The 18,479-nt window shown below is 39.2% G+C and overlaps 1 protein-coding gene across 2 annotated transcripts in view; it reads left to right on the top strand.

Moving 5' to 3' along the window:
• The window catches only part of LOC136864067 (prolyl 3-hydroxylase 2), a 540,144-nt gene extending 521,993 nt beyond the window's left edge, over window positions 1-18,151 (top strand). Inside the window, exons 12-13 of one of the 2 annotated variants that reach the window (XM_067140608.2) lie at window positions 15,849-16,246; window positions 16,323-18,151. In XM_067140608.2, the coding sequence (XP_066996709.2) occupies window positions 15,849-16,246; window positions 16,323-16,362 (438 nt within the window). In that variant the 3' untranslated portion in view covers window positions 16,363-18,151. Of the gene's footprint in view, window positions 1-5,831; window positions 6,206-15,848; window positions 16,247-16,322 lie in introns of those variants that run through there. The other variant, XM_067140609.2, reaches the window with a different exon arrangement.
• The last annotated feature ends 328 nt before the right edge of the window (window positions 18,152-18,479 follow it).

The following is an 18,479-nucleotide window of genomic DNA, read 5'->3' as shown; positions in this document are numbered from 1 at the left end:
TATAGATGTTGATTCCCATAGGGAATCTGAAATATTTGTCCTGAATGAGTAAATTTATAATACCAATATAAATGGTCCGTTATTGGACATTACAAATTTTCCAGCTAACTCATTCCTGGTTGCCAGCGTTTCGCCCTTGTGTGCTAGGGTGGGCTCATCAGTTGGTACCTAGCACACCTACCAATACGCTGGCTAGTGCATACCGTGGAGGCCACTGCGTGAGCTAACTGGAGCCACCGGCAGTGCCAATGCACAAAGAGACTTTGTCCCATCACTAAAAATTGATGCCTGCTTGGCCATCAGATGATATAGATGTTGATTCCCATAGGGAATCTGAAATATTTGTCCTGAATGAGTAAATTTATAATACCAATATAAATGGTCCGTTATTGGACATTACAAATTTTCCAGCTAACTCATTCCTGGTTGCCAGCGTTTCGCCCTTGTGTGCTAGGGTGGGCTCATCAGTTGGTACCTAGCACACCTACCAATACGCTGGCTAGTGCATACCGTGGAGGCCACTGCGTGAGCTAACTGGAGCCACCGGCAGTGCCAATGCACAAAGAGACTTTGTCCCATCACTAAAAATTGATGCCTGCTTGGCCATCAGATGATATAGATGTTGATTCCCATAGGGAATCTGAAATATTTGTCCTGAATGAGTAAATTTATAATACCAATATAAATGGTCCGTTATTGGACATTACAAATTTTCCAGCTAACTCATTCCTGGTTGCCAGCGTTTCGCCCTTGTGTGCTAGGGTGGGCTCATCAGTTGGTACCTAGCACACCTACCAATACGCTGGCTAGTGCATACCGTGGAGGCCACTGCGTGAGCTAACTGGAGCCACCGGCAGTGCCAATGCACAAAGAGACTTTGTCCCATCACTAAAAATTGATGCCTGCTTGGCCATCAGATGATATAGATGTTGATTCCCATAGGGAATCTGAAATATTTGTCCTGAATGAGTAAATTTATAATACCAATATAAATGGTCCGTTATTGGACATTACAAATTTTCCAGCTAACTCATTCCTGGTTGCCAGCGTTTCGCCCTTGTGTGCTAGGGTGGGCTCATCAGTTGGTACCTAGCACACCTACCAATACGCTGGCTAGTGCATACCGTGGAGGCCACTGCGTGAGCTAACTGGAGCCACCGGCAGTGCCAATGCACAAAGAGACTTTGTCCCATCACTAAAAATTGATGCCTGCTTGGCCATCAGATGATATAGATGTTGATTCCCATAGGGAATCTGAAATATTTGTCCTGAATGAGTAAATTTATAATACCAATATAAATGGTCCGTTATTGGACATTACAAATTTTCCAGCTAACTCATTCCTGGTTGCCAGCGTTTCGCCCTTGTGTGCTAGGGTGGGCTCATCAGTTGGTACCTAGCACACCTACCAATACGCTGGCTAGTGCATACCGTGGAGGCCACTGCGTGAGCTAACTGGAGCCACCGGCAGTGCCAATGCACAAAGAGACTTTGTCCCATCACTAAAAATTGATGCCTGCTTGGCCATCAGATGATATAGATGTTGATTCCCATAGGGAATCTGAAATATTTGTCCTGAATGAGTAAATTTATAATACCAATATAAATGGTCCGTTATTGGACATTACAAATTTTCCAGCTAACTCATTCCTGGTTGCCAGCGTTTCGCCCTTGTGTGCTAGGGTGGGCTCATCAGTTGGTACCTAGCACACCTACCAATACGCTGGCTAGTGCATACCGTGGAGGCCACTGCGTGAGCTAACTGGAGCCACCGGCAGTGCCAATGCACAAAGAGACTTTGTCCCATCACTAAAAATTGATGCCTGCTTGGCCATCAGATGATATAGATGTTGATTCCCATAGGGAATCTGAAATATTTGTCCTGAATGAGTAAATTTATAATACCAATATAAATGGTCCGTTATTGGACATTACAAATTTTCCAGCTAACTCATTCCTGGTTGCCAGCGTTTCGCCCTTGTGTGCTAGGGTGGGCTCATCAGTTGGTACCTAGCACACCTACCAATACGCTGGCTAGTGCATACCGTGGAGGCCACTGCGTGAGCTAACTGGAGCCACCGGCAGTGCCAATGCACAAAGAGCACACAAGGGCGAAACGCTGGCAACCAGGAATGAGTTAGCTGGAAAATTTGTAATGTCCAATAACGGACCATTTATATTGGTATTATAAATTTACTCATTCAGGACAAATATTTCAGATTCCCTATGGGAATCAACATCTATATCATCTGATGGCCAAGCAGGCATCAATTTTTAGTGATGGGACAAAGTCTCTTTGTGCATTGGCACTGCCGGTGGCTCCAGTTAGCTCACGCAGTGGCCTCCACGGTATGCACTAGCCAGCGTATTGGTAGGTGTGCTAGGTACCAACTGATGAGCCCACCCTAGCACACAAGGGCGAAACGCTGGCAACCAGGAATGAGTTAGCTGGAAAATTTGTAATGTCCAATAACGGACCATTTATATTGGTATTATAAATTTACTCATTCAGGACAAATATTTCAGATTCCCTATGGGAATCAACATCTATATCATCTGATGGCCAAGCAGGCATCAATTTTTAGTGATGGGACAAAGTCTCTTTGTGCATTGGCACTGCCGGTGGCTCCAGTTAGCTCACGCAGTGGCCTCCACGGTATGCACTAGCCAGCGTATTGGTAGGTGTGCTAGGTACCAACTGATGAGCCCACCCTAGCACACAAGGGCGAAACGCTGGCAACCAGGAATGAGTTAGCTGGAAAATTTGTAATGTCCAATAACGGACCATTTATATTGGTATTATAAATTTACTCATTCAGGACAAATATTTCAGATTCCCTATGGGAATCAACATCTATATCATCTGATGGCCAAGCAGGCATCAATTTTTAGTGATGGGACAAAGTCTCTTTGTGCATTGGCACTGCCGGTGGCTCCAGTTAGCTCACGCAGTGGCCTCCACGGTATGCACTAGCCAGCGTATTGGTAGGTGTGCTAGGTACCAACTGATGAGCCCACCCTAGCACACAAGGGCGAAACGCTGGCAACCAGGAATGAGTTAGCTGGAAAATTTGTAATGTCCAATAACGGACCATTTATATTGGTATTATAAATTTACTCATTCAGGACAAATATTTCAGATTCCCTATGGGAATCAACATCTATATCATCTGATGGCCAAGCAGGCATCAATTTTTAGTGATGGGACAAAGTCTCTTTGTGCATTGGCACTGCCGGTGGCTCCAGTTAGCTCACGCAGTGGCCTCCACGGTATGCACTAGCCAGCGTATTGGTAGGTGTGCTAGGTACCAACTGATGAGCCCACCCTAGCACACAAGGGCGAAACGCTGGCAACCAGGAATGAGTTAGCTGGAAAATTTGTAATGTCCAATAACGGACCATTTATATTGGTATTATAAATTTACTCATTCAGGACAAATATTTCAGATTCCCTATGGGAATCAACATCTATATCATCTGATGGCCAAGCAGGCATCAATTTTTAGTGATGGGACAAAGTCTCTTTGTGCATTGGCACTGCCGGTGGCTCCAGTTAGCTCACGCAGTGGCCTCCACGGTATGCACTAGCCAGCGTATTGGTAGGTGTGCTAGGTACCAACTGATGAGCCCACCCTAGCACACAAGGGCGAAACGCTGGCAACCAGGAATGAGTTAGCTGGAAAATTTGTAATGTCCAATAACGGACCATTTATATTGGTATTATGACATTAGTAGACGAATAAGTTTGAATGGCGTTTATAAAGGTAGGAAAGATCACAATATGAAGATAAAGTTGGAATTCAAGCGGACAAACTGGGGCAAATATTCATTTATAGGAAGGGGAGTTAGGGATTGGAATAACTTACCAAGGGAGATGTTCAATAAATTTCCAATTTCTTTGAAATCATTTAGGAAAAGGCTAGGAAAGCAACAGATAGGGAATCTGCCACCTGGGCGACTGCCCTAAATGCAGATCAGTATTGATTGATATTGATTGTTCTACCTGGAGTGACTCGTACCGATTTCGCACAGACACCTGTCCTGAATTCTGATCCTGATTAGAGCCCTTAGCCTGCAATCTCCTTCCCCTTAGAACATTAGACCACCTGTCTTCTACAACTCCCCACTTTCCTTCCTCTCCCTCTTGTACACCTACTGTAACCTGTACATTTTTTGAGGGAGTCCTATCTTCCTTCCTGTCTTCTGTGAGAATCCTTATTATCTCCCTCAAACTTCCCAACTCCTCCCTCATATCCCTCAATGCCTCACCACACCCACAGTTCATACACTCGCGCTCCTTAACCATTCTTTACGAAAAAAATGATATTAAAAATAAAATAACTTATTTGCAAACAAATAAATGAACGGAGGTATATTTTGTCTGGGATAGTATTCAAAGATCACACAATAAGGTAATTAATATATGACTACACTACAATACTACTTAGTCGTGCTCTATTTTTTATCCTACAACCCCTAACAGGATAAAATCTGCTGTTAATTACTGAATATCGAAAGTAATACACAAGAACTACACAATTCCAAACTACAATTAAGCCTATCCTAATTACAACAACAGTATTTTAGTACGAGTTTCTACGGATACCTCTACTATACCAATACTACCCAAATATTTTACAATAATAAAATAAGCACACTAAATTCTAATAGGATATTACTCGTATACTACTGTACAGTACACTACAGTATTTTTTTAAACTACTTACAGGTGTATCCTAATTACGATACCGGTACCGTACGTCACTACTAAGCACAAACAGAAATGAAATTTGCAAGAACTACTGTACTCAAAGATTACCAACGAAGCTTAGACAAATTATTATTAGTATTACGGTCTAATACACACGAATATAGCAGGCAAGATACGCCACTATCTAAATGTACTGTATCTATACTATAATGTATCTACACTACCGGTACACTACACTGCGTTTAGTTAAATGCTTAAGTAGCGAAAGGATTGCCGTACACGAAGAAAAACACGAATATAACTGGCAAGATACTATCTAATATATTATACCTTATCTTCACTACAATTCTACGAGGGCTGGTATGTGGTTCAAATTGTATATGCAGCTCACCTCCATTGGGGGTGTGCCTGAAAAGAGCTGCACCACCTCAGGACGAGGACACGAGTTTACATTTAGTCAACTTTGTTTGCAAAGTTAGCAACATTGAAATGTGGAACGTGCTTTGACCACCCCGCTATCTGGTGGTTTTTCTACGAGGGTTTCAGTCTTGTCATGCTTGCCATTCTTGTATGTTGTGCTCTGGTGATAATAGTTTGTTTTCAGTAGTCCTCTTGAAGTGATTAAGTAAAGAGATAATCACCATGGCTAACGCAACACCAATCACATCGCATGTACCTCAGAAGCTTCAAACTCCTCCTCGGAAAGGTACTTGTACAACTGAGCACAATATAGTCAGAAAAATAATAGCCAAGGTGATGGAATGCTGTGGAAGAAGTAGAACCGCCAGTTGATGCTCCCACTCAGCACGTCTATAGAATGAGCTGCTGCTTATATGGGAACAAGTATTAACTCTGTAAGGTGAATCAAATCATTTTTTGTATCTCATCCCAATGAATCACCAGAAGAAATACCCGACAAAACAAGGTAAGCCTATAACACAAGCATGTTGCTGCTGCCACCGTTATTATCATCATAACTATTATTAAAAATATGCCTGTAATGAAAGCTTGACTATTTTTCTTCTTTTTTCTTCCTTCCTTTTCCTCACATTTTCACTCCAGGATATATGCTATATTACATTCTGTTTTCTTTGCATTGTTTTTCTATTCTTTCCATTAGGATGCAAGTTTGAAGAAAGATTGAAATTAACAATTTCAACAAAAGAGTCATATGGGATACTAATGAAGAATTCTACACCATCCAGAAAGTGGTACCTATGGTGGAAAAATTTTTGCCTGTCTTTTGTGAAAAACTACAGTGGAGATGGACTGCGAATTCTCTTTGCAAGGTTTTGAAAAGTCCATGGGCTTTGTCTGGAAGAAGGTGGATGCACTGTTGGAGCCAAATGATTGGCAGGCTCATTTCCTTTGTCTGAATGAAAATTACAAGAAGAGCAGACAGGAAAGTGTTTTATTTGGATTCTGGATTAACAACAATTTCTTTTCATTTCTATTTCTTTATCCTTTTCTTTTTATTTATATTTACACTATAAAGTAAACTGCATATATGAAATAAAATAATGTTAAGATGTGCTTGATTTACTACTTTTTCTCATTTGCTTCACTCTCTTTGGTTGGCAGTACTGCAGAATTGAACACTGAAGCAGCACTCTTCTCCCTCTGCTGTCCTCACTTTCCTGTAAAGCCAGCACTCAGCAATCTTTGTAATAGAAACTTATCTAACACAGCTTTCTGGGTACAGTTTGATCATAAATGCTATTCAGTGTGATTCGATAACAAAACAAACGTGTAGATTTACATGACTGTTGACATCATGATCACAGCCACAGGACCTCCAGTTTTACATGGAATCCAAGTCACAGGGGTCTGTTTTTCATTTCAAATACACATATGCATTGGCTGGGATTCGAACTGCAGCCACCTTGGTGAGATGCCAGTGTCAGTGCCATCCTGCCATCATGCCCTGACTTTGGCCAAATAAGGGCTCAAATCAGAGCCCAAATATTCCAGTCTGATATTTCTAGATGACTGGCATGGGTGAGATGGTTTTATAATGTGAAGAAGACCTATTCAAGAGCAATTAGCTGCTCTGGATTAACACCATACCTCACCTCAACTACCAGTACATAAAAAAAACACGCACGTCAAAAAAAGTTTCACATTACCTAGAGCCAAAAAGTTCCTAACTCTTTACAAAAAATAGAAAAGAGACATACAGAGGTACTATATCAGCTTTATTTATTGCCCAACAAAACAATAAATGTGAGAGCCTTTACGACAACAGGTTTTCTTTCTCATTTTCAGTTACTGAATACAGCACACACTAGTACCTTTAATACTGGGTAACACACTATAACATCCAGGTGCTATGGTAAGAATGCAGTTTTAAAAAGTACATAAAGACGTAATGCGCCCAGTGCAACGTAAAACATTCAAGTGGAGTGTTTTCCCTAGAGAGCGCAGTAGGTTGTCAGTTGGGTTGCGATCTGTGTAGTATTGTGTTCCACAGTGTCATGGATCATTTTCAGCTAAAGAAAAGGAAAGTGCTAACTACGTTGCTGTTACTTGATCAGGAGATGGAGGATGAAGAGGAGGAGTCCGTGCTTCGTGAGTGGTAAAAAAATAAGTTGATTGGAAGATGGGATATACAAGAAAAGAGCCAATGAAGGAGCATTTGAATTGCTGATTACAAAGCATTTGATGGACAAAGAGAAAAAAATTAAAGATTATTTCAGAATCTCCCATCAGAAATTTGCCACCAGGCGAGTTGGTCGTGCGGTTAGAAGTGCGCAGCTGTGAGCTCGCATCCAGGAGATAGTGGGTTCGAACCTCACTGTCGGCAGCCCTGAAGATGTTTTTCCATGGTTTCCCATTTTCACACCAGGCAAATGCTGGGGCTGTACCTTAATTAAGGCCACGCCCGCTTCCTTCCCATTCCTAGGCCTTTCCTGTCCCATCGTCGCCATAAGACTATCTGTGTTGGTGCGACATAAAGCAACTAGCAAAAAAATAGAAAAAGAAAGAAAGAAATTTGCTTCCAATTTGCAGCTCATCGAAGAAGACCTTTCAGTGCAAACTTCTAATCTAATCAAGTCACCAATAACACCTGCTGAGAACCTGGGCCTTGGACTGAGGTGAATGGCAAATGGGCATAAACCAACTTTAAACTATCATCTGGGCAGAGCAAGAAGAGTATCTGAGAATGCCTTTGGAATCTTATGCACAGCTTTCCCAATTTTTTACATGCCTATCAGTTTGAAATCTGAAACTGTAGATTTGTTTATTACCATGTGCTGTTGTTTATATAACATGCTCTGAAGGATGAATACTTACCAGCTCAGGTGTCGCAGAATTCCCATGAAGAGGATTTCCCTACAAAGAATATGATATCTCTTGCAGGGACAGGTGGTTTTGCAAAATCAGAAGGATTTCAGATAAGAAGCAGATTTGCAGATTATTTCAACAGTGCACATTTTGTTCACTTTGGTGGCTCAGACAATCTTTGAGCACACTATCCCATAAACTTCAACAAAAACAGTCATTAAAAAAAATAATGACTACTTATATTCAACAGTAATGATACTAATGTTTACGTATATAGTCTACATTCTTTTGTTTTACTGTGCATGAAATAATAATAAAAATAATTAATTATTTCATGTAATGTACTGCCAATATAATATTTCTCTTCATGTGGGTGCTTATTTGTTTTGTTGATCATATTTCCAATATCTTCTCAAATCTTTTCTTTCTTTATGGTATCTTTGTACTCCAGGTTCTTCAGCTCCCACAGAAATGGATGGCCACTAACTATTTCAATTAATTATTCAATGTGCAAGTTGTGACATTGTGACCAGTGTGTGTGTGTGTATGTATACCAACTATGAATTGGCTGGTGGTATCACGTGATGAACTCTGAATCCAAATAGTACGCTGGGCAAGACACAATAGGTCGTTCGGAACCAGTCAACCTAACACGCTGAGCGTTTGTCGCAGGGATAGGACGTGTTGCGCTCTGTAGGAAAACATCAAGACTACTTTTACATAGAGGAGAGGAGAGGAGAGCGTGTTGCACTGGCCACATTGTGTCTGCCACGATTTACAAGCTTGTCTCTAGGAAAATGGCCGTTTAGTAATTACCATAGTCAACAACAGAGTGCACAGATAATGAAGGTAGTTTGAAGCATACTGGGCAGTGAGAGGATTCTATGGATGGTGCAAATACCAGGTTGAAATAGAGAAAGAATATTGACTCAAGAAACAGTAGATAAAGATTCTATTCAAATACCAAATATTAGTGTACTGACAATGCATGAAAATATAGCACCAAATTAATGGATCTAATTCTGAGGGAGTCTGATTAAAGTTTTTTATCCCACAAGATCAGAGATTAAGTACAAAGAACAATTTTTGGAAAGTAATTGAAAAGGAGATCAGTGGGAATAGTACCGTATTAAAAGAATTTGAATCAATGCTAAGAACAACAAAGAAGATTTCTCATACACCACTTACAAGATTCTCAAGTAAAGATATTTAGAACAATTATGAAGGCAGCTTATAAATGTCATATTTTGTCCCATATTGGCTCAACACAACTAAGGTTATGTTACAAGGAGATTCCCACCTTCCAATATTTGTCAATTCCTTATAGCTAGTTTATTATTTACATAACATAATCCAGTTTAATCTCTGACCATAATACTAAATAGAACATGTTTCGTTCCAATTGTATTCAAGAGTTACCCGACAATTGTATTTTAATAAAAATCTTTTATATTCTTAATTTTACCTCCAAGATCCAACAAGTACATACTTCTCCAGAGTAAAAATAAGACCCCTTACATCAATTTTATTCGTTAAGTTGGACATTGACTTGTTGGAAAATTTTAACCCAACATGAATGAACATTTTATCTCATCATCATTATCATTATCATAATCATCACAAGTGTTTTTGTCTTGTCAGTTTTTGTTAAATCTTTTAGCTGAAGATGTTCCATAAATGGAACGAAACATGTTCTATTTAGTATTATACTCAGAGATTAAGCTGGATTCTGTTACCGGCATGTAAATAATAAACTAGCTATAAGAAATTGACAAGTATTGGAAGGTGGGAATCTCCTTGTAACATAACCTCAGTTATGAATGATCAGTTATTTGCATCCAGAAAACGTGCCTCAGGCTTGGCAAGTGGATCAATCAATCAATCAATACTGGTCTGCATTTAGGGCAGTACCCCAGGTGGCAGATTCCCTATCTGTTATTTTCTTAGCCTTTTCTTAAATGATTTCAAAGAAATTGGAAATTTATTGAACATCTCCCTTGGTAAGTGATTCCAATCACTAACACCCCCTCCTATAAATGCTTATTTGCCCCAATTTGTCCTCGTGAATTCCAACTTTATCTTCATATTGTGATCTTTCCTACTTTTAAAGACGCCACTCAAACTTATTTGTCTACTTAGTTGAGCAGCTTGTCTTCTTTCTCTCAGTTCTTCCCAGCTCAAACTTTGCAACATTTTTGTAACGCTACTCTTTTGTCGGAAATCACCCAGAACAAATCGAGCTGCTTTTCTTTGGATTTTTTCCAGTTCTTGAATCAAGTAATCCTGGTGAGGGTCCCATACACTGGAAACATACTCTAGTTGGGGTCTTACAAGAGACTTACATACCCTCACTTTTACATCCTTAATATAACCCTTAAACGCCCTCATAACCATGTGCAGAGATGAGATCTGTATCCTTTATTTACAATCCCATTTATGTGATTACCCCAATGAAGATCTTTCCTTATATTAACACCCAGATACTTACAATGATTCCCAAAAGGAACATTCACCCCATCAATGCAGTAATTAGAACTGGGGGACTTTTCCTATTTGTGAAACTCACAACCTGACTTTTAACCCCGTTTATTAACATACCATTGCCTGCTGTCCGTCTCACAACATTATCGAGGTCACGTTGCAGTTGTTCACAATCTAGTAACCTATTTATTACTCTATACAGAATAACATCATCTGCAAAAAGCCTTACCTCTGATTCCACTTGTTTACTCATATCATTAATGTATACTGTATATATAAGAAAATATAAAGTTCCAATAATACTGCCTTGAGGAATTCCCTTCTTAATTATTACAGGGTTAGATAAAGCTTCGCCTACTCTAATTCTCTGAAATCTATTTTCTAGAAATATAGCAACCCAATCAGTCACTCTTTTGTCTAGTCCATTTGCACTTATTTTTGCCAGTAGTCTCCCCTGATCCACCCTATCAAATGCTTTAGACAGGTCAATTGCAATATAGTCCATTTGACCCCCTGAATCCAAGATATCTGCTATATCTTGCTGGAATCCTACAAGTTGAGCTTCAGTGGAATAACCTTTCTTAAAACCGAACTGCCTTCTTTCGAACCAGTTATTAATTTTGCAAACATATCTAATATAATCAGAAAGAATGCCTTCCCAAAACTTCGATACAATGCATGTCAAACTTACTGGCCTATAATTTTCAGCTTTATGCCTATCAACCATTCCTTTATACACAAGGGCTACTATAGCAACTCTCCATTCATTTGGTATAGCTCCTTCAATCAAACAATAATCAAATAAGTTCTTCAGATATGGTACTATATCCCAACCCATTGTCTTTAGTATATCCCCAGAAATCTTACCAATTCTAGCCGCTTTTTGAGTTTTCAACTTTTGTATCTTATTGTAAATGTCATTGTTATAATATGCAAATTTTAATACTTCTTTAGCTTTAGTCTCCTCCTCTATCTGGACATTATCCTTGTAACCAACAATCTTTACATACTGCTGACTGAATATTTCTGCCTTTTGAAGATCCTCACATACACTCTCCCCTTGTTCATTAATTATTCCTGGTATGTCCTTCTTGGAACCTGTTTCTGCCTTAATATACCTACACATACCTTTCCATTTTTCACTAATATTTGTATGATTGCCAATTATGCTTGCTATCATGTTATCCTTAGCTGCCTTCTTTGCTAGATTCAATTTTCTAGTAAGTTCCTTCAATTTCTCCTCACTTCCACAGCCATTTCTAACTCTTATTTCTTTCCAGTCTGCACCTCCTTCTTAGTCTCTTTATTTCTCTGTTATAATAAGGTGGGTCTTTACCATTCCTTACCACCTTTAAAGGTACAAACCCGTTTTCGCATTCCTCAACAATTTCTTTAAACCCATCCCAGAGTTTGTTTACATTTTGAGTTACCATTTTCCACCGATCATAGTTACTTTTTAGAAACTGCCTCATGCCTGCTTTTATCAGCCATATGGTACTGCCTAATAGTCCTGCATTTAAGACCTTCCTTTCCATCACATTTATTTTTAACAAAAACAGCTTCTTGATAACTAATGCCATCTATTACTTCCGTTTCTCTGTAGAGCTCATTTGGTTTTACCAGCACCACATCCAGGATATTTTTCCCTCTAGTTGGTTCCGTCACTTTCTGAATCAGCTGTCCTTCCCATATTAGCTTATTTGCCATTTGTTGGTCATGCTTCCTGTCGTTCGCATTTCCTTTCCAATTGACATTTGGTAAATTCAGATCTCTCACTACAATCACATTTCTTTCCATGGCTTTTTCCACATAGCCTGAATCCGTGAATCCGTGAATTCTGAATCCGTGTCAGCGCTACCCTTTCCCGGTCTGTACACTCCATAGACATCAAGTTGCCTATTATCTTTAGAAATGAGCCTTACACCCAGAATTTCATGTTTCTCATCTTTAACGTTTTCGTAGCTTACAAATTCATCTTTCAACAGAATTAATACTCCCCCTCCCTATCCTATCTCTACGATACACACTCTAGTTCCGTGAGAAAATTTCTGCATCCATTATATCATTTCTCAGCCATGATTCAACTCCTATTACAATATCTGGTAAATATATATCTATTAAATTACTTAATTCTATTCCTTTCCTTACAATACTTCTACAGTTCAACACTAACAATTTTATGTCATCCCTACTTGATTTCCAGTTCCCTGTTCCCTTATCACCGCTCCCTAGGCCATCCCGTTTCCCTAAATGTATCTCCCTATTACCCTTCCAAACAAATTTCCTAACTTATACGTACCACTGCGGTTTAAATGAAGGCCATCTGAGTGCAGATCCCTATCTCCTACCCACCCATTAGGATCTAGAAATTTCACTCCCAGTTTCCCTCATACCTACTCCATAGTCTCATTTAAATCCCCAATCACCCTCCAGTCAGTATCCCTCCTTCACGGTATTCCACTGATAACAATCTCCGCTTCCTTAAACTTTACCCGTGCTGCATTTACCAGATCCCACACATCCCCAACTATGTTGGTACTTATATCAACTTGCCTTACGTTGTTGGTACCAACGTAAAACACTACCACCTTCTCCTTCCCCTCCTCCCTCTCTTCTACTTTCCTCAGCATCTGCCTCAATCTAATTGCTGGATATGTAACTCTGCGAAACGTAAAGGATTTCACCTTATTTTCTTGACACGGCATAAACCCAAAAGCCTATATCATGTCTATAAGTATGGGCAGTGAAAGCATCATTGGCAACATATTTGTTACTGTCTCTGTAGGAAGATTTTGCAGTAACTATTTCACCATGTGGAATGATGTCACAAGCCACAGCAACTTGATCAACAAAGCACATAATACTCCAAGGAAAATAAACTCATATCATTGACTAGCAAAGAATGGACAGCAAATCATCAACATTATTGAGATTTGTAACTGCTCTAATAAAAGTTTAATGCACCCTAAACAAAAGCTACATGTTATTAAAAATCATGATCAACTGAAAGAGACACTAAGGGCCGATACAACCATCTGCTGTTAAACTAGATGGCAGCTATGCAGGTGGTAAACTACCCGTGGCTGAAAATCATGTGTGCTACACCTCTGCGTAAGTGCTAGATAGCTACCTGGAGCTACACACCAATATACGGGGTTAGCTAAACTGATTTTCAGTGATTACTCGCTTTCTACTGAAGTGCTATCTATCGTCAGATGTATAAAAGTAATTTTGATAATCTTATGTTCCTGTGCTTGCATCTGCTGATTGTCACCAACAAGCCTAACATGGGTTGTTTGTAGAGTTATAGACAACAATTTATGTCAAGCATTCGTGAGGTTAATCTATGTGGGTTCAAAATCAGTACCTATTTGGGCTTATAATCTTGAGATTTTAACATTTCCATTTTCTTACGCCAGTTATAAGGTGTCATGTAAGCCAGCATTTTGGAAAGTATTCTCATAGTAGAGTAGTCAAGGCACTCGCTCTGAAATAGAAGGTACGCAGGTTCGAGTCTCAATTAGACTTTGTCGTTTTATTTCATTTAAATTCGAAAATTATTTTTGTTTCCTGCCATTGTTCTTAACGCTATGTCTTTTACACGGTTCCATATACGTATATACTAGGCAAGTTGGCCGTGTGGTTAGGGTCGCGCAGCTGTGAGCTTGCATCCAGGAGATAGTGGGTTCGAACCCCACTGTGAGCCTTAGATGTTAGACCCTTCAAACAACAAGTATCATCATCATCATCATCATCATCATCAGAACCTTACTGTCAGCAGCCCTGAAGATGATTTCCCATAGTTTCCTATTTTCACATTAGGCAAATGCTGGGGCTGTACCTTAATTGAGGCCACGGCCACTTCCCACCCCTAGGCCTTTCCTTTCCCATAGTCGCCATAAGACCTATCTGTGTCGGTGAGACCTAAAGCAAATTGTGAAAAATATATGTATATATATGTACATACATCTCCCTTATGGACTTATTGCCTTTGAGCATTCTATCTGCAGGCTTCTGTGAATTAATTGCCTTCACGATCCTCTATTTGCAACAAGCTCTGTGGTCTCATTTAGTTTTGCATGCTTCCTTTTATTGATAGTTTATTTCATTTTAATGTTTAATTTTAAGAAGATAATCAGACCCTCAAAGTGGCCGATAAATTACATGGCGAGTAACTAGGGTATATGTTGCTGGCAGCGCTATACGGGAGTGGTCAAACAAAAATATCCTTTGATGCGGAGGACAAGTTATGTGCTGCTTTACCCTTAGGTGGTAGAACCGGCCCTAAGATGAACAAATCCTCCAGTGACTTTAATTATCTTTTTTTGCTAGTGGCTTTACGTCGCACCGACACAGATAGGTCTTATGGTGACAATGGGATAGGAAAGGCCTAGGAGTTGGAAGGAAGCGGGCATGGCCTTAATTAACGTACAACCCCAATATTTTCCTGGTGTGAAAATGGGAAACCACAGAAAACCATCTTCAGGGCTGCCGACAGTTGGATTCAAACCCACTATCTCCCGGATGCAACCTCACAGCCACGCGCCCCTAACTGCACGGCCAACTCACCTGGTTCTTTAATTATCATATAAACACATATATAAGAATGAGTGAAATCAAAATCTATTCAATTTTATGATCATTGTGAAAGACTTCTCATTCTCTGCCTAGCGTTTTGTTTTTGTTGTCTCAAACAAGTAAAGATTACACAGAGAAAGATTAAGCCTGTAAGGGAATGTTCAAGAGTGGTCCATTGAAGTTTAGCTAAATCTTCTTGTATTTTGGCTTCAGAGTGTTGTTTTGTGTTGTCATGGAGAAGCAACAGATTGCATTCAGGAAATGTTCATCATTTGAAATGAAATGAAATGAAATGAAATGGTGTATGGCTTTTAGTGCCGGGAGTGTCCGAGGACATATTCGGCTCGCTAGGTGCAGGTCTTTTGATTTGACTCCTGCAGACGACCTGCACGTCGTGATGAGGATGAAATGATGATGACGACACATACACCCAGCCCCAGTGTCAGCGAAATTAACCAATGATGGTTAAAATTTCCGACCCTGCCAGGAATCGAACCCGGGACCCCTGTGACCAAAGGCCAGCAGGCTAACCATTTAGCCATTGAGCCAGACATTTGAACTGATACGTTGCTTGCTTCCAAACTAGCAGTTCTCATCAATACGCAGAATTAGGTTTGCTAAGAAATTCAACCACAACACAACCTCTATAGTGCAGAACTATACCCAAGCCAAATATGAACAGATATAATTGATGAGTTTCAGTTGAAGATACCAACCTCTGCTAGCATCCTTGATGCAGTTTTTATATACTTTGCAAAGTTAACTATTATCTTTTTTTTTTTTTTTTTTCCAGAGCATTGTGAGACCGAAATGTGGAAGACTAATTGGATTTTCTGCAGGGAAAGAAAACTTACATGGAGTATATGGTGTGAAGAAAGGTAGCCGATGTGCAATTGGATTATGGTTCACCTTCAATGAGACTCACCTAGAGACAGAGCGGATGCTTGCAATTCAAGTTTTGCAACAAGTTCAACAAGAAGGAACCATTACTAACCAGTTGCTTAGAGAACTTAAGAGATATGTTACATTTGATGTGCCTCAAGATTCAAAACCAAAGAGAAATGAAAATACAGATGTTGTAGTTGATACAAAATCCAGTGTATTGCATGAAGTTAACGAAGAACGTAAGACCAGAGTGTTATCTAATATCCATGGAGAGAAATCAGAAATAGACACTTCAAAGACATCAAGGTGAAGTTCAATATTCTTCTTACAGTTTCCATTAATTTTGCAACTACATTTTATAATATTTTGAATCTGTTTCCAGGTTAAGTATTTCAATTGTAAAAGGCTCTAATAACCAATGATGAAGAAAATTTGCAAAAGCATTCAGACAACATTCCATTGGAAGGATTTGGAACTAGAATCTAAATGTTCCTGTCATCTCCATGTCCTCTTCAATATATAATAATCTCATTATTTATTTATTTGTCTACTCATTCATTTATTTATTAATCATGTAAAGTGTGATAAACGTACATTATACTGAAAGTTGTAATATACCATAGAACTGATCTCTTGGACTGGTAACAGAAGTTATTTTCATTAAATTTAATTCTATATAATGACTTGGTCTGTATTTTCTTCTGATTGTATGAATTTCAGAGTGCAGTTTAGCCTTCATGGAAATGTTTAAAAAGTGCTAACATGGAAATTATTTCTGATTCTACCTTAGGATTAGAGCAAGTAATTTGAAGGATTTTTTTTTTTTTTTTTTTTCCCTTCCAATGTGAACAATTCAATCTTCATTATTTATGTATTAGCGTGTTGCAACTGTTACCTGTGTTGTAAGTTACAAAATAATCTAGATCTACTGTTACCATTGGATATGTTATGAGCATTATGCAAGATGAAGTATCATAGCTGTAGCACCCCCTTTCATCTTGATGACGGGGGCAATGCAGCATGACATGGACAACTGAGCAAACTGGCTATGAATTATGGTCATTTGGCTGTAGCTTGCATTCAGAAGATAATGGGCCTGAACCCCCCAGTCAGCAGGGCTGAATATGGTTATTCCGTGGTCTCTATTTTCAGGCCAAGCAATTACTAGGGCTGCACTTTACTTAAGACAATCGGCTCCTTGGCTGAATGGTCAGCACAGCGGTCTTCTGATCAGAAGGCCTGGGTATGATTCCCAGCTGGGCAATTTAGCCATGTATGCCAACAACTACAAAACGTATAATAGTTGAAAAGATCCCTCTGCACAGTGTTGGCATCAGGAAGAGTATCTTGCCATAAAACTGGGTCAAGTCCACAAGCGAAACACATATCATAAGCGAGACCCCAGCATGGTGTGGGAAAAGTGGTGAAGAAAGAAGGTACTTTAACCAGGGTCACAGCAAATACCTTCTCATTCGTTCTCAAATCTTGCCGTGAGTCTCAAATACTGGACTCCACAATATTAGGTATCACCTTGAACTGTTTACCAACAATTTCATTCATCTCTTGCCTCAAATCTCAAACACTGGATTCAGTCTGAGATATTACCTTGAATTATTTTTCTATCATTCCACTTACAGTATATCCTGCATATTGTCCCTTTTTAATCTTACTTCCAAAACTTTGCACCTCGTCTCTAACTTGTACTGGCCACCCTTAAGTTTGATCAACTCGGCTTTAAGTTCATGCCGACTGGATTGAAGTTGTGACTTACATTAATTCTGACTAGCATTAAACTCTACCTTGAGTTTGTCCTAGCTAGCTCTAAACTCTACCTTAAGTACACCTTGGCTAACTTTAAATTCATCCTCAGTAGCTTTAAGTTCACAAAGCTTATATAAGAGGATCTGGAAATTAGACTCCATCTTGTCAATTATCAAAACTTCCCTTGCTCTAAACATGCTACCAATTAACACAGGTTTTGCTCACAATTTTCACGCGCATTAACACATAGTCATGACTAATAGAAGAGAAAATGTGCTGACCGAACTTGTTTTGTATATTCTTATCATAATGTGATAATATCACCACCAGGTGATAATTCAATGGCAGCTGATTGCAAATACAAGTAATAAGAGAGATGTGAATTTGTCAGGTACAGTGTTTTAATCATCAACAAATCATTAAAATGTCTTGTTTCCTTTTTATCCACTTATTAACTCACAGTTGAGTTTCCTTATCAGATATGAATGATACAAAATGGAACACAATAGTAAACAATTTGTGGTTCACAGTGAAAGCAGCTTAACTTCATTTATTTAACAATAAATTGTTATTTTACTGTAATATTTCATTTGTTTGTAGCTTTTAGCCACATTTAACCAACTGTCAGGAATATACACTCATGAGCAATTGAATTTAGAGATACCTGTCTAGTAGCAAGTTACACCCCCTTTCATCTTGATGACGTGGGCAATGCAGCATGACATGGACTCCCACAAGATACCAGAAGTATTGGAAAGCTATACTGATCTGTAATCAC

This window comes from Anabrus simplex, chromosome 2, assembly GCF_040414725.1.
Source record: "Anabrus simplex isolate iqAnaSimp1 chromosome 2, ASM4041472v1, whole genome shotgun sequence".
Lineage (NCBI taxonomy): Eukaryota > Metazoa > Arthropoda > Insecta > Orthoptera > Tettigoniidae > Anabrus > Anabrus simplex.
Note: the sequence above shows the minus strand (reverse complement) of the source record. Positions and strands in the feature narration are given on the sequence as shown.